Source organism: Camelus ferus, chromosome 5 (genome assembly GCF_009834535.1).
Source record: "Camelus ferus isolate YT-003-E chromosome 5, BCGSAC_Cfer_1.0, whole genome shotgun sequence".
In the NCBI taxonomy this organism is placed as follows: Eukaryota; Metazoa; Chordata; class Mammalia; order Artiodactyla; family Camelidae; genus Camelus; species Camelus ferus.
The window spans coordinates 66,758,277-66,774,122 of NC_045700.1; the positions used below are offsets into that span (position 1 = coordinate 66,758,277).

Below are 15,846 nucleotides of genomic sequence, written 5' to 3' on the forward strand. Positions count from 1 at the left end.
TTTAAAGCAAGAATTTGGAAAAGGCTTTGTCCTCTGTGGCCATTAAGAATTCTCTGGTTTAAGTGGCATGGAAGCTGCCCTGAATGGGCAGGCTGGCATGGCTCCTCGATGTGACCTCCCAAAGACACTGAGTCAGCAACTGTGAGTCTCTGCATGGGCCCAAGCCTTACTGTTCAACCCAGCAAAGGCCCCCAGGTCTAACCTCTGACTCTGCCTACCCTGAAGAAACTGGCCACAGAGGGGCATTTACACAGGGAGACAGTCATCTCCCTGTTTGACCAGAGGAAAAAAACTCAAAAGAGATGAAGTCTTTCCCTTTTTCACAAATTAGCTTCTTTAAAAAGAAAATGTCCATCTGTATCCTATTATCTCTTTTAGTGGTTATGTTCTGGGACTATTTCCCCCCCCCCCCTTTTTTTTTTTTACAAACAATAACAAAAAGATTAGAAATGATCATTAACAAAACCCAAATGGCCTAATTGTATTCTCCCAAATGTCTGTTTCTGAAATTTCTATCATCTGAGTATTCAGGTGTTTGGGGCAAGTTATGCTATTTTAACATCAAACAAGAAAGGAAAAGAATAAAGATATTCTGGATCATACCAAAGATGGGAGGCCAAGTTGCTGACGCCAGTTATTTCTGGTGAGAGTGCAGTAGGGAGAGGGATCATCTTAAAATCGCCCAATCCATTCTATTAGAGCTTCACTTGATTAATACAAAGCTCCTCTCTTAAAATGGAATCTCTTCAAAAGAGCCATTTTCTAACAGTAAAATTTCGAGCAGCGGTGGAGAAAAGCTATTCTTAGAGAAAGAAAATCCTGTTCCCCAAAACAATATGATAAAGGCACTGTGTATCTTCTCCTCTGAGCCCAGCTGGCCCTCCAGACCTGCTTGCACACACATGCCCCTCTGGAAAGGCCTCTTGCAACCAACAGGCTTCAGAGAGCTTGCAGTGATTTAGAAAGCGCTGGAACTGTCCTGAAAGCCTTGTATTGGCAAAGGTCATTCCTGCCCCTTCCTCCTAGTCACTCAGTTGTGGTACTACTGCTTCCCATAGAGAGAAAGTCTAATGATTAAGGGTCTTTCGAGCATGGTGTTTCGAGTCAGAATGCAGGGGACTGAACTCTAACTGCAACTTATGGGAGAGGCTCTCTTAACAGACCCGACTCCCCAGCTTAACCAATGCAGGTTAGGTTATCCCTCGTACATCCGAGCACCCCAGCTTCAGCTACTTTTGAATACAGGATCAACCATAAGGCAAGCCTCAGGGTGCGGACTGGGAGCTCCTCAAACACATAGCAAACTGCAGACTATAGGGCTGATTAGGAGAGAGGTTTTATTTACCGACTTTGATTTGAGGGGACCAATTTCAAAGCTAAGTAAGCCTATGTTACAACTCTGTTGTTTTAGGTGGTAGCTAAAACACAAAAATAAAAATGCTGACACTTCCTGGGGTTGCAGCGTGGACCGTGTTTGAACTGTGCTTGGCACACAGTAAATGCTTGCGAAATGTCATTTTTCTTGTCTTCTTTCTTTGTCCTTTGCTACTCAGTGCTTCGTGTCCCACTACTAAAAAATAAACCCCAAACCATGCAAAATAACCAAAACTTCCTGAAGTTCTCCTCAGAATGTCTTTTGTGGATGAAATTGTGCTTTTGTGTGATTACAGAAGACAGCATGTAAGCTGATGCCAAGAGGCGGGAACTGGTGACTGGATATAATCTCCAGCAGAGAATTTACTACTATCTCCTTCAAGGACCACATCCACACTCAGATAATACCAACAAAACATATGCCAAGATTATTAATCGTGGTTATATCTGTAGAATCAAGGGACTAGGGGCAAACATGGGACAGTGTACATCTTTATGGGGCTGAAGGAATATTTGTAGTTTGAAACAGCGTACCCTACCCTCTCCACCCCCAACCCCCACCCCTGACAGTATGGATTTTCTAGACTTCATTTTCTAGAGAAAGAAAAATAATTTTCCCTCTACCTTTCATTGTTCCTCACTAATTCCCCCTCCTCTCCCTCCTCAGTAAAAAAAAAAAAAAAGATTAACAAGAGAAAAAAATGTTTATGTACATGCAGGTGCCCCACAAAGATACGAGACTCAAAAGGTGGCCATAAGATTGAAGATTATATTCCATCCTGAGCTAAGGAAAGCGGTGAGGTTTGGGGATTAAAGGTGGGGGAAGGCAATTCACAGGAAGGTGAAAAGAAGAAATATTTGGTAAACAAAGGTGGCTGGGTCAAGCAGATAAGTCTCTCAGGGGAAAAAGTGATCTCTGGTAATAGCTGTCTTGCTGATACAGGCCCCTTTGCTAATGTAAATGTCCTTTATAAGTGTAAGTTCCCTCATAGATAACACCTCCTCTGTTAGAGCTTCTGCAAGGTGCCTGCAGTTCTTCAAAATAAACAACTCAGAATAATTCTTACTCTCCAAAGAGGCATATTCTGCTAACCCTCCAGCATTCGCAGCCCGTCAAATACAAATTGTGTGTTTTTCTGGCAGCTCACCTAACAGTGTTCAATCAGCCGGCCTAACAATGTGTCATGACCTAATAATGTTCAGTTTCTCATATCACATGGTCAAGCTGATGTTAGACATGAAAATCAAGTTAGCTCTGCAGAGGGAAAGCTAACCACACCGAGGCTGGCTTACTGTCAGCCTCCATGTTTCCCATCCCCTGAATTTCTGAATTCTGAGTCCCGCTTCAGGTACACAGATGTGCCCTCATCTGCCAGGGCCACAGATGAAATGAGAGATAAAAATCAAACCTTTAATTTCCTCCAAGCTTGGAAACTTTTCTCTCAACCCACCTAAGTAAAGAAATAAAAAATAAAATACATAACTTAACTAGTATGTAATTCTGATTCTTCCCTATCAGAAATACGCTGAAATCCCAGGAAATAAAATCTCTCTGCTAATAAGCCCTATAGTTTGCGGCTCCTTTGACATTTTAAGGTTCTTTTCGTTCCATGGTTGGAATGAAGTTTAACTTGACTTTTCACAAGCAAAAGCCCACCCAAACACAGGCGGGATCGGTGCCTCCCTCTCCCTGGTTTTCAGCCTGCAGCGTTGAAGCCAACAGCAATAATTTCCATTCAAAAAACAAACCTCAGTTACACATGTGTACACGCTGAGCAAAAGAATTAATTTCTGCAGTATGTTCATTGCTTACTTTTCTCCTGGAATGCATGATGAATTTCTATGGAGGGTAGTGGAGGAAGGGAAGAACCACATTCAAGTGAAACCCAACATCATTCTCCTCTGCAGTGTCATTTCAAAAGCCAGATAAAAGCCAAACGAGGAGGCTGGGAAAAGAGTGAACAACGTAGCTGTTCTGAAAACCACCCTCCATTTCATTCTGGAGCAGGGAGGTTACACCCAGACATCACAAAAGCTTCTCTATTCACGGAAAATTAACTGGTAAGTGCTGTCTTGTTTATTTTCCTCAAACTGACACGTTTGCAGCTGACCTGATGGGGATTCCTGCAGATTCATTTACAAAGCTGTTTTTGGACTAACTACTAGCTGGCAAAGAAAGAGAAAGGACTCCTGATAGTTTATGGAAAGCTCTCTGTGCAGATTCATATTTTTGGTCCTGTCAAAAGTGTGTAGGAAGAGCAGAACTGGGTTTGCTACAGCTGTGATTAAATCTAAAACACTGAAAGAGAGAACAGAAGGAGGTTGCTAGGGTAGGTGGGGCGGGAGAGCACAGTGAAGAACTTTCAGTCATTTTCTAGGCTTTTACCTAGCAAATTACAGCTCCAAAATGTAGTCGTGATTCAGAAATGTCAAACATCATTTGTGGAAAGCCTACTGTAGAGAAATCTAGTGGGAGGAAATGGTACTCTGAGATGAAAATTGATTTTGCCCTCCTTAGATTACAAGGTAGGAAAAAAAGTTCTAAATTGAGTTGTAATGTGGTTTGATTTTCTCGTCTCTTTTTAAGATGAATAGCTTTGTGCTTCTTCAGGACAAACATTTCTTTGTTGTTGCATTTTTGAAATCTCATAATCAATTGCCTGTTAGAGTAATTGGTATCTGGGCTCATCTAATGAAGGACAAATGGCTAATTGAAGGGAAGGATATGGGAGAAAATGTTCAGCTAACTTGATTGTTCCTTTGGTAGCCAGATAACTGTAGGCACCAGTTGTTTTTTTGTGTGTCATAGTTTGTCCTTTCCTCCAAAGGAAAGCTAATAAAAAACAAATGAAAATTTTATAACTGAGCTTTCACCAGCAATTATTCTCTTAAATTGGACCTTTTCACTTAAAACAAATTCATTCGCCCAAGCTTCCACAAATGTGTTGCTAAATTAATCCACTAGTATTTTCTGTTTTGTGTATGAAGAAGCCAAGGGACTTTCTCTAATTTCAAATTGCCTAATTCAAGTAGTTCCTCTTTCTGAGTAAATTCTCATCATGTTTGCACATCTTCCAGACACTGAATTATTTTTAAGTTTTTTCATGGCCTTTATTTATGATTTTACCGACTTAAGTCCTTTATTTTATAAAAGAAAGTCATACATTTTCTGTGTTACTTTACCACTAATTGTCACCTCCCCGAGAGAGATTTTTAACCCAACATTCCCCTTTCAAAAGCTATGGCAATTGAAGCAAATCCATGGAAGTAATTTTAAAAGGAGAAAAACTTTATGCTCAAAGATTTTTTTTCTGGGTTGCTTATAATTTAAAAAAATCCGAAGCAATCTAAAATATCTTACAGTAGGAAGCTAGTTAAGAAACTTCTTATATATTATCTCAATGAAATATTTTGCAGTAATTATTAAATCATAATTTGGAAGGTTATGTTGCATCATGGATAAGTGTTCATATTAAAATATTAATAATGATTATGCTTATGTAAAAAGTAAATGCAGTTGAAAAACATTGAAGACAAATGGCAAAATTCAGCTACAAAATTAAAAATAGTTGTGTTAAGCTGATGGCGAACTTTGGTGTGCTAATTGGGAACCGATGGTTTGTCAGGGAGGAAAAACTTTTCCTCTACCCTCTTAAGTTCAGTTTGAGGGCCTGCGAGTAAAACTGACAAATGACAGATTTTCAAGAGATAACACAAAATTTAATCATGTATTTTTACATACATAGGGGAGTTCACACAAAGATGTGACTCAAAGGGATGGCTTGAATTTTGGGGCCTATGTACCATCTTAACGGGAAGAAAAGAGGTAAAACTTACAGGAAAACAAGTGACTTCTTAATAAGGGAAGGGGAGAGGGAGAAAGGGCACCTGTGGGAAAACAAATGACTTCTTAGGTAAGTGGGCCTTTGGGAGAATAGACGGACAATATAATAAGTTTTGTGACAACGTCTGTTTAGGTCTGCTGTGGATACTTCTCAACTCTGGTGATAAGAGACAACCTTTCCTTGTTGTTCCTGGGGAGGAGATTTATGACAATTGAGTTCTTTTGAGTTTTTTGGGGGCCTCAAATGCCTTCTGCTCAAAATAATTTTTATGCCACAGTGGCATATGCTGGACCCGTTCAGGTGATATATCTCTTCTTTTTCCCCAAACTTTCTCTAATAGTCCATTACATGTATAATTTTAAAACTTTGTAATATCGAAAATTCTCATCTATTTTTTTCTTCAGGTCTCAATTTTCATATAAACCACAAAAAGTTAAATCCTTCAATCTGGTAGGGGCTTTTTAGTTCTAATTCACTTGGTTTCTTTGGTGACATTAACTTTAGTAATTTGGTAATTAAATTTAGTAATTAACTTCTCTGCCTCGTAAAACTTCTAATGAAAGTAGTAAAAGCCAAGACCACAATAAAAACTGATAATACAAAAATTTTAAAGATAGAAAAAACATAACTAGCTAAATCAAGAGTACCAACACAGCATTCTCTTAAATTGGACAATTTCCAAACATGCCTCAAATCTACGGTTGCACAATATCTTTATACTTGCTATTTTTATTTTGTCTGTCACCCAAAACTTTAATCCCAACTCTGCCTCAATCTTATTTCATAGCTTGAGGCAGAGAAAACTTTCTGGATCTCAGGTTCCTTTCCTCTTGAATAAATCTTATTGGCTAGGGTCCTTCTAGCACTCCAGTCTTCCCACTCTTCCTTTTTTTTTTAACAACCTTTCCTTATTAAGTCATTGTTCCATGTGATGTATGTAATGGGTCCCTAGGACATATACTGGGTACCGAATAAATACTTGCTGAGACAAATCTTTTATTCAGATTCTATTTTTTCATATTCTTCAATTATCATAGTATGTTCTGATTATTTTATTGATGCTCAAATAGGATGAAAAATGCCCTTCATTGTTTTAAAAAAAATGATATCAGAAGGAACAAAGTAAACATGAGTCAGGCACAAACGTTTTGCTAGAAATTATGCAGTCCTTCGTTCAGCCTAATGAGTATAATTGGCCAGATGATTAATTAGAGGATGGAAGGGCAAGGGTTAAAATGGGGCCTGGCTTTGCCTCTGGAAGTTTCTCTTTGTGAAGCATACTGATCCAGGGAAGAGCCAACCAGCCAACCTCAATCTCATTGGCCCCTTGTTCAGCAAACACAATCAACTAGCCCTTGTGAATTTGAGTGCGTCAAATGCTGCACACAGCAATTCTTTGCAGGACGAGTGCAAATAAAGATTTGACCTGTGATAAAGGAATTGATCACATCAAATTAGTAAGGTATGTTCGGGTTTTCTGGATGGCTTAAATTTTGTTTTGTTTTGTTTTACTCTGTTTCAAGCAAAGGAAGATGGGTGGTAGAAAGTTTGGTTACTTGTTTGGAAATTGGCTATTTTCTATTTTATGGGAGGGAAGGGGGTTGTTTGTTTATCATTAACTAAGAGAAGGTACCTGTACATGTCACATTCAGTCAAGCAAATTTTTTTTTTCAGTCAAGCAAATATTGACTGAACTTTCAGCTGGTTTGGTGGGAGAAGACATGGATTTTAATGGAAGGTTCTTGCCCTTAGTAAGCTTAGAGTTGTGCTGCCTGGGAGACAGAATTAAATTACTAAATGAAAAGAGTATAAAAAGTGTGTAGTACCTACAAGATACAGAGTTCAGAAAAGGGAGGGATGGATGTGGATGGGAGTATCCAAGTTAACAGCTCATGGAGGACGTGAGACAGTGGGAGAGGTGAGCCTGGTGTCCCATCATGAGTCAAAGTGAGAGGACAAGATTTGGACTTGACTGAGCAACTGATGGGGTGTACCCACCTGAAGTTCTTGTTGGCCTGAGGAGGCTTATGGGAGAACTTGCTAGGAGGGAGGAGTCCAGAACAGCCTCTGACCTTTGAGAGGAGAAGGGGGTGTAAGAGCAGCATGCAATTAAAAATGCTGAGATGCTTCCACTAAAACATCAGGGCACAAGCAGCGCTCTGACAACAACAAAAAATGTATATATATAATGGAAGAGAATTCTCCAGTCCACTACACTAACTTCACCCCAAAGCTCTACCCAGCTTTGACAAGGCAGGTAGCCCAGCACTCTGGCAGCCCACCTGGTAGAGTCTTGGTGCCCAGGAGGAACAAACTTGTATACAAACACATGTAATTCACCTGGAAGCCCTGGAAATACTTTTCTGTGAACTCTTCTCAAGTATGATCTCTTTATTGGGCAAACATAGTGGATATTGCATCAGCCAATGGAGACAACCCAGTGAATCCTGATTTAAAACTCTAAGTACTACCTCATTTGTGCCCACTGTCAACTGGGGAAATTTTCAGGTTACAATAAAAGTATATAGCACTTTACATTTTTCACTGTGCTATTTTTGACCACACTGTGACCTCCATTCTCTAGGAAATCCAAACCTAATTAAATTCTGCAATAAAGGTTCTCACTTAAGTCCTGAAAGCCTGTAATACCAGAGCTGCTGACCTACATACAGTATTTCAGAATTTTACCAAGCCGGATAATACAGGTGCACTTAAAGCCAGGCTAACCCAACTAAGACCGGGACATTCCCAAGTGGACTCTGCTTGGGGTATAGTTTTTAAATTGAAGACTGAAGCAGAGTAGAAAGAGAATTCAGGCTCACCAGTGGGTTAGGTGAACTTTCTTAGAACACCAAAAGCAGGAGATCTTGTTGGTATTGTGAACAAAAATGCAACCACTAGATGACAATGTTCAAAGCGTGGCGAAGCCAACAAAATAATTCATTTCATAAAGTTTAACATATGAAGAATTCAATAAGGAGAGGTCAGTCTTCTCTCCTTATTGAATCACGCAGAAGCAAAGCTTATCGTGTGTGCTTACAAAGGCCTCACGGGTTACTCCTCAAAGTTATAATTTTGCATTTCTTTCTCAAAGTTTTTTTTATTTTTATTGAAGTATAGTTGATTTACAATGTTGTGTTAGTTTCTGGTATAGCATAGTGATTCAGTTTTTTATATATATATATATTTATATTTATATTTATTTATTTGTTTGTTTATTTATGTATTTATATTCTTTTAATGCAAGAAACAAAATATTAAGAACTGTCCATGGTCCAATGGACCTTGTAACAGCCTATAATGAAAAAGCCTATAATGAAAAAGAATATGAAAAGATATATATATATGTACAACTGAATTGCTATGCTGTACACCAGAAATTAACACATTGTAAATTGACTGTACTTCAATTAAAAAAAAAAAAAAACTGCCCATGGTCAACCAGCTAGTATAATAGCTGAATTTAGTATAATAACTGAATCAGTTGGAGATTGTAGGGATGAAAAACTTTTCCCTTCTTCCCTTCTAAGTCCTTTGGCTGACCTAATAATTACACTGACACAAAACAGATTAATAGGAGAAAAATTTAATTTTGTATGTACAAGAGTTCACATAATGTGAGATTCAAAGAAGTGGCCAAAGCAGACAGCTTTTATATCTTTGAGGCAAAGAAACAATAAAATCTGTGAAGAAGTGACAAGGCAAAGAAGTTTGCATTTGAGGTCGCGGAGACGTAACAAGTTTTGTTTATATAGGCTTCTTGGCCCTAAACTCTCTATTTCTGGGGACAGGGGTGCCTCCTACCCTCCTGACATGGGGAGGGTACCTTTCACATAGGAGATTTATTTCCTGCTTTCAGGGGAACAAAAGGGAGTCAGAATATTCTTATACCAATTGTTTCTCAGGTAACTTTAATTCAAAATAATCAGTATGCCAAAGTGGCATATTTGGGTGGACATATTCTGCTTCCTTTCAGTATCGTTTCTCCATTTCAAATGCTTTATACAATCACATATAACAGACCCTATTATTCAACGAAAAGTGTTCGTTACATGCATATGTAATATACTCATTACAAAAGTGTTTGAGGAACACTAGGGGGTGCATGAGGGCTTGGGATAAAGGCAGAGTTAATATTAAAAAGGGAGAACTTCCTGGGGAAGGACTTTTGCAAGGAGCTATGCAGCCTAGCAGCTTGGAAAAGATAAAGAATCCAAGCCAAGTCTAATAATGTGTGCTGGGTTGAGTTTTCATTAGGACCTAAAGCATGAAAAATAATTTGTGTATTAAATTAGATCATTAGACCTAGAAGAAAGTGCATATAGATAGGACATCCTTAATTTTTCATAAAAGTTTCTCTTTGGCAGTTTGTAATGAGAAACCTCTATTTGAGTGGAAAACATCTGGTAATGGAGTGTTCTGCTTCATTATATAACTAGGAGTTGACAAAATTGGTTTTTTTTTATTTTAAGTTGGGTTGTACCATATAAAAATGCTGTTATTTGACCTTGACCATTTTTGACCTGACAAAATGGCATGCTTACATAAAATAAGGATTACTAATTTAATGAAAATAGTAAGATGTATTTACGTATTATTTGTTTTATTACATAAATACTTGTTTGATTTGTGTGTTTTCTTTATGCACATTATAGAGTTAACTAAGTTTAACATTAAACATACTATATAGTTTTGAGGATTGAGAAAGCGCTTCCTCCTTGATTTACTAAACTTTTATTGAGCACCTGTTATCTTTCCTGCACTCTGCTCTGTGCTTGAGATATAAGGATGAGTAAAACTTAGTCTTTGCCCTTGAGGTGCTCACAGTTATTTCGCAAGGGGATAAACACATTAACTGATAATTACTGGGTTAAGAAGGAAATCTCTGAAGTCACACAGACCCAGAAGTCTTGTCTAGGCTTCACCACTTTCGCTAATTGCCCAACCCCTTTTAGCCTCATGGAAATAATAATAGTACCTCACAGGGTTGCTGTGAGAATTAAATGTGAAAATGCATGTAGAGTTACTTAGCAATGTAGTGTACTTAACAAGTACTCAAGAAATGTTAGGTATTTCCTTAATGTGTTAAATGGTATTATATAATTAGGTATGCTTCGTATTTGCTTTCTTTTGAATGCAGTTAGGTAAACTGGTTTTAATTATAAGCAACAGATTATTAGATAACAGGTTTATAGTGAAGTAATTTGCTCCTGATAATAGTTCGGAGAAAAATCTCATCATCCTAGTAGGAACTGTTGTCAGTCAAGTCTCGGTCTAGTTAAGTGGCTGGACAGATTCAACACATCTCTGGGGAGTGAGATTCGACATTCCTTTAACACCATTAATAAGAAAGAGGAACTGGGAACAGGACCTAATGGATTTGATGATAATTAAGACCTTTAATTCCTCCTCAAACTCATCTTTGCCTTCTCAGACAAATGTAAATGTTAATTGCTGCCAAGATACCCATGGGCATGAATGTCTTTTATCAAAAGCCACTGAATCTTCATTCTGCTAGTCAATAAATATTATTGAGCTCTGTTCTTTGCCCAGGCACTGTGCTAGGCTCTGGGGGTATGAAGGTAAACAAAACTATAGTCGGGTGGAGGAGAGACATTCCTCAAGTAAGCATTCAAATATATAACTAAAAATTGTAAGTGAAGAGTGAGACATGTAGAATAGATAAGCAAGATGATACTGTATAGCACAGGGAAATATATACAAGATCTTGTGGTGGCTCACAGCGAAAAAAATGTGACAATGAATATATGTATGTTCATGTATAATCTGAAAAATTGTGCTCTACACTGGAAATTGACACACATTGTAAAATGACTATAACTCAATAAAAAATGTTAAAAAAAAAAAAAAAAGAGTGAGAGCAGAGGCCTGATTTAGGTTGGGAGATGGGCTTGTAGAGGTCAGAGAAGACTTCAATTAGGAAAGTAATATCTAAAAACACAGCTTACCCTTTAGAAGAACTGGTGATTTTCCCCTTAATTCCAAACCACCATCAAGTTCAGGAAATATGACCTTAGTCAAATCAATTGTTTGGTTACTTTATAGAAAATATGAAGTTTATATAAATTGTTTATTCTATTGCCCAACTGTATAGATAATATTAAATATGACTTTTCTGTTTGATTGTCATTTTGTCCAAATGGGCTTTCATTTCATTGCCTCTATTCAAAATAAAACCATTCTCCCTTGGGGTGATTTTATCCATTACAGTTCTTTACATAAATCAACCAAGAAGATGGAAAAATTTAGAAGATAGTAGAATGACCATCTTCTATCCTTGCCTGGGAGAGATTCCTTGCTCTGAAATGATAACTCATGTTTAAGCATAGCATTTCTCCTTGGTTTGCCTTTTGCTTTTTGAGAGATTGAATAGGGAAGGAGGAATTTCAGCATCTACTTAAAACTGCTTATCTTGTAGAAGGTATTATAATATACCAAACACTGTTTAAAAGTGGTGGTTTCAGATTTTTCCAGGAAGGTATTCATCTCCCAGAACACAGGAGTGGGTTGGGGAAATGACTGTGGAGAGTGTCTCTCCATTTTAATTTTTTATTAGATCATTTACAAGAATATTCACGCTCATTGATTTCAGCCTTAATTAAACAAAAGCTTGATTTATTAAAAATGAGATTTTCTAGCCATGTCAAATGGAATCTGCTCAAATCCACTGAGTGCTCTTCAATAATTTCCTGAAGAATGACCATTTCTTCCTTTTTACACTTTTCTCAGTCAGTAAATAGCTCATTCATCAAACTTAAGAGGATTCCCAAACAGAGTTTCTTTGGAAAAGCTGGAGATTTTTTGGGGGTGTTTTTTGTTTTTTGTTTTTTGTTTTTACTAAGCCAGGGAACTGATGTAGTTTCTAGCCAGTTGGATTACAGCAAGAAGCCCAGCTACCTGGTACCGATCTTCATCACAAGAAATGAACTCATCTACATGAATCATTTGATGTAAAACAAATAAACTCCTTTAAGTAGAACAGCACCAGAGGATCAGAATGTCCTGCTTTGGGAAGGAAGAAATGAGCATAATGTAGCTTTACTTAACAACAGGAAACCCTTGTTGCTCCCAGTGGTATCTTTCAACTAATGTTTTCTTTTAGGATGAAACATAAATCCAAATGTTATCTAAACCATTTACAAATAATATCAAACAAGCTCTTTGACTAGAGACAGTGATCATTAAATTTTGGAAGCCCCCAAATTTGGTCTCTTTCAACAAGGCCATATGTTAGTTATGTGAATTATTTCATAATACACCCTAATCAAAGGATGCATGAAATAAGATAAAACAATGATATTTCACAATTCTTGAGCACTTACTATGAGCCAGGCACTGTGCTAGGGCATGTATATACAGTATCTTGTGTAATTCTTACAACAGTGATTTACTAGTGGGGTTTCTCCCCAGATCACAGACGAAGAAACTGAAATTGAGTGTAATCAAAAAATGATACGGCACATATGAGCACTGTCATTGATTTGCTATTGTAGAGGAGGAAAAAAAGTATCTTTTCTTCTTCCTCTTCTAAACTCTCAGCTGGGGCCCCTATAACAAAGGATAGTTTAACAGGAGAAGAGCATACACATTTTTAAATGGGAGTTTTACATGACATGGGAGCCTTCAGAAGAAAATGAAGATTTGAGGAACAATTAAACTTGATTGTTTTTATGCGTACTGGATTTGATGAAAAGTGGAGAGTCATCGAAAAATGTGATAGACAAAAGGGGTGTGAGCTAAGGGTGGTAAACTGGGGGACACTCAGCAAGGCTTGTTCATTCAGATGTCCCTCAGCATCCCTCCTACTTTGGAGATAAAGATACTCCCTTCCTAAGGGTACAGGGAGGGCACTTCTCACATGAGGATCTTGTGTCCTGACTCGGGAAGTTCAGAAAGTCCTTCCTGCATCTGCTATTTCTCATATTCTTTCAGCGTAAACTATTCTATATGCCAAGGTGCCATATTTTTAGTTGGCGTGTCTTTAACTTCATCAGTAATTATGTTGGATTGGAGCAGGGGGAAATGTGAAGTAGTACCTACAAATAAGAAAATATGAAAGGAGACTGGAGACAGAAGAAGATTATAGTAGTAATAGATGACTGTGTATCAGACCCTGAGCTTCACTCAGTTGCCTCATTTCCTCCTCACAGCTGCCCAATAAAGTAGATATTTTTATTACCCCTATTTCTACAGATGGAGGAATTGAGGCTTAGAGCTTCTGACTGACTTCCCAGGGCCACCCAGGTGGGTGACAATTGGCCCTGTAGTTAGAAACCCGGGTCTGTCTGACTCCAGGGCTCTTGTTCATAACCACCATATACTGCCCGGAAAGGCTTAGGATCCCTTCTGGATACATCAAAGCTCATGGTGAGGATAGACGGTGGCGTAGAGAGTGGTTTAACCAGGGTGACAGAAGAGAAAGAAGACAGACATGGAAGCCTGGAGAAGGAAAGGTGGAGAAAGTCAAGTCTGCATAAACACCCTGATGGGTTTAGATATCCCAAGGGCGAGCCGAGGCCAGCGCCAGGGCGGATGCCCATGAGACGGAGCTGGGACTTCGCGGGGAGCTGCTGACTTCTCTCCATCCCCCTCTGGTGAGGCGGGAAGTGTCTCCTCAGGCCGGGAAAGGCATTCTGTTTTCTCAGACTGCAGCCTTGATCAGGCAAAGTGCCACATCTAACCATTTATTTTGGAGTTTGGGGATGGCTGGAACACTGGCTTGGCTCTCTTCCTCGATTTGAGTAGCTGCCGAAGGGATTAAGTGGCCTCAGTCTGACTGCAAAAAAAAAAAAAAACAAAAAAAAACAAAAAACAAAGAAAGAGAGAGATAAAAGGAAAGCTGCACATATCTGAATGCTGCGTTAATGTCCTGGCTGTGTAAAACAGTTGTATTAATCTTGCTTATTGGCCTTCTGATTCCAATAGTCATACTAAGGGCCTCATTTCTAACATTCCGTCCTTAAGGAGAACAGATAGGAATGAAGGATGAAGGGAAGAGAGAGATCTCGGGATCCCTAAAGAAAGAGCTTTGCTCAGCAATACAAACTTATGGTGATGCCAGAGTTCTCCCTCCTTAAGCCCTTCCTGCTTGCCTTGTACTGCACCCAGACCAAGCCTCCAGCCCCACCCCACCCCTTCCTCTAAATGAGTGCTTCCCCCGTTCTGCTGTTCAGTTCCATCATTATCATAGAAGGGGAAGGTAAGTTTAGGTTTTAGAATCTTGAGTGAGCCAGAAAGAAACTACATACACACTTAAAAAAAACACCTTACCACATCCCTGCCCACCTCTCCCCACTCTCATTTGTGCCCTCAAGGTCAGACCAATACTTTTGGACTAAAGAGTTATTAAAAAACCATTAAAAAAAAAAAAAAACAAGTAGATCGTGACTCACATACAAATATAAAGTTAACCTGTTTCAAAGGTTTTATTCAACTCATTAATTAATGATAGAATCAGTCAGATATTACAATGGGTTAAAAGGAGAATCCATAGTATCACACATACATAGACCATCAGGAGTGTCGAAATGATTTATAGGGCGTGGGGTAGGGGTATAGCTCAGTGGTAAAGTGTGTACTGGGTTCAGTACCTCCATTAAAAAACAAACAAAAAAGAAATGACTTATAAACAGTTGCAAAACTGGTCAATATTTACAGGGCAATAATTAATTACATTCTACTAGCCACAATTCATTTATATTTCTCAAGACAAGACTGTTTGCATTATTATAAGTTGTCTACAACTTGCACAATTGTAAAACACACAAAGACAGTGACAGGCAGAGAGAACCTGAAATAAATCATATTTTTCAGGATACCCACATATCATAAATCATGTCTTACAGTGTAGCTGTGTAGTAAGACCACTGTACTGAGTCTCCTTCCAGTGTTCCACTTCAATGTGTCAAGAAGTTGAGGAGTGTGGTCTTTTCTAAGCAGTACTGTAAGACGTCACCTTGAAAACACTTCAGATAATTGGCTGGTCTGTTAGCTACAAGGATCCTTTTCATTATTCAATGCAAAATAACTAATTACAAATTTAAACAAATTATTTTGAATAAAAAGTTGCTTAGGGAGCAAGCAGCTTTCTAGATTTGAAAATGATGGAGGTGGGGGCTGGACAGGAGGATGAAGATGAAAAATTGAAGGTTCTTGGTGGTACTGAGCTTGACTTCTTCTGACTCTGAGCTGGAAGTAGAAATAGTAAGGATGGTGAAGTAGGATATAAAGGGTTACCTGAAACAACAGCAGAGTGTGCCTCAGGGGACACCTGCCGGTCAGGACCCTGGTGAGCCTCCAGAACCATCAGCAAGCCCCCGGTGGTTTGCCAGGAGGTCATGATCATGGCCAGACTGTTTTGTGGCTAACACTTCCACCCAGGCCCATGTGGGCAAACATAACTGATGCCGCAGCTGCTGTGCCCTATTTCCGCATCTGTTTAGGTTCCTCTTGGTTCTTGCTCCAGTCCCAGTTTCTGCATCCTGACTCCTGGCTGCCCTGTCTCCTGCAGCGTTATTATTTCCAGCCTCCTTGTGTGAGTATTAACATTTTACTAATAAACAGGCTGTCTTCTCTGATGTGTGGCTTCAGCTAGCCTCCTGACTTC

General features: G+C 38.8%; 1 protein-coding gene across 10 annotated transcripts in view; it reads left to right on the forward strand.

Annotated features, from left to right (window-relative positions):
• Nucleotides 1-3,132: 3,132 nt before the first annotated feature.
• GPR1 (G protein-coupled receptor 1) overlaps nucleotides 3,133-15,846 on the forward strand; it is a 38,563-nt gene continuing 25,849 nt past the window's right edge. For 4 of the 10 annotated variants that reach the window (XM_032480001.1, XM_032480002.1, XM_014567309.2 and 1 more), the window contains exon 1: nucleotides 3,133-3,435. Coding sequence is in view for 1 of the 10 variants with exons in the window: in XM_032479996.1 (XP_032335887.1) it covers nucleotides 6,596-6,681 (86 nt within the window). In the remaining 9 variants the exon portion in view is untranslated. Of the gene's footprint in view, nucleotides 3,436-3,881; nucleotides 3,901-6,438; nucleotides 6,682-15,755; nucleotides 15,775-15,846 lie in introns of those variants that run through there. The other 6 variants (XM_032480005.1, XM_032480006.1, XM_032479996.1 and 3 more) reach the window with 4 other exon arrangements.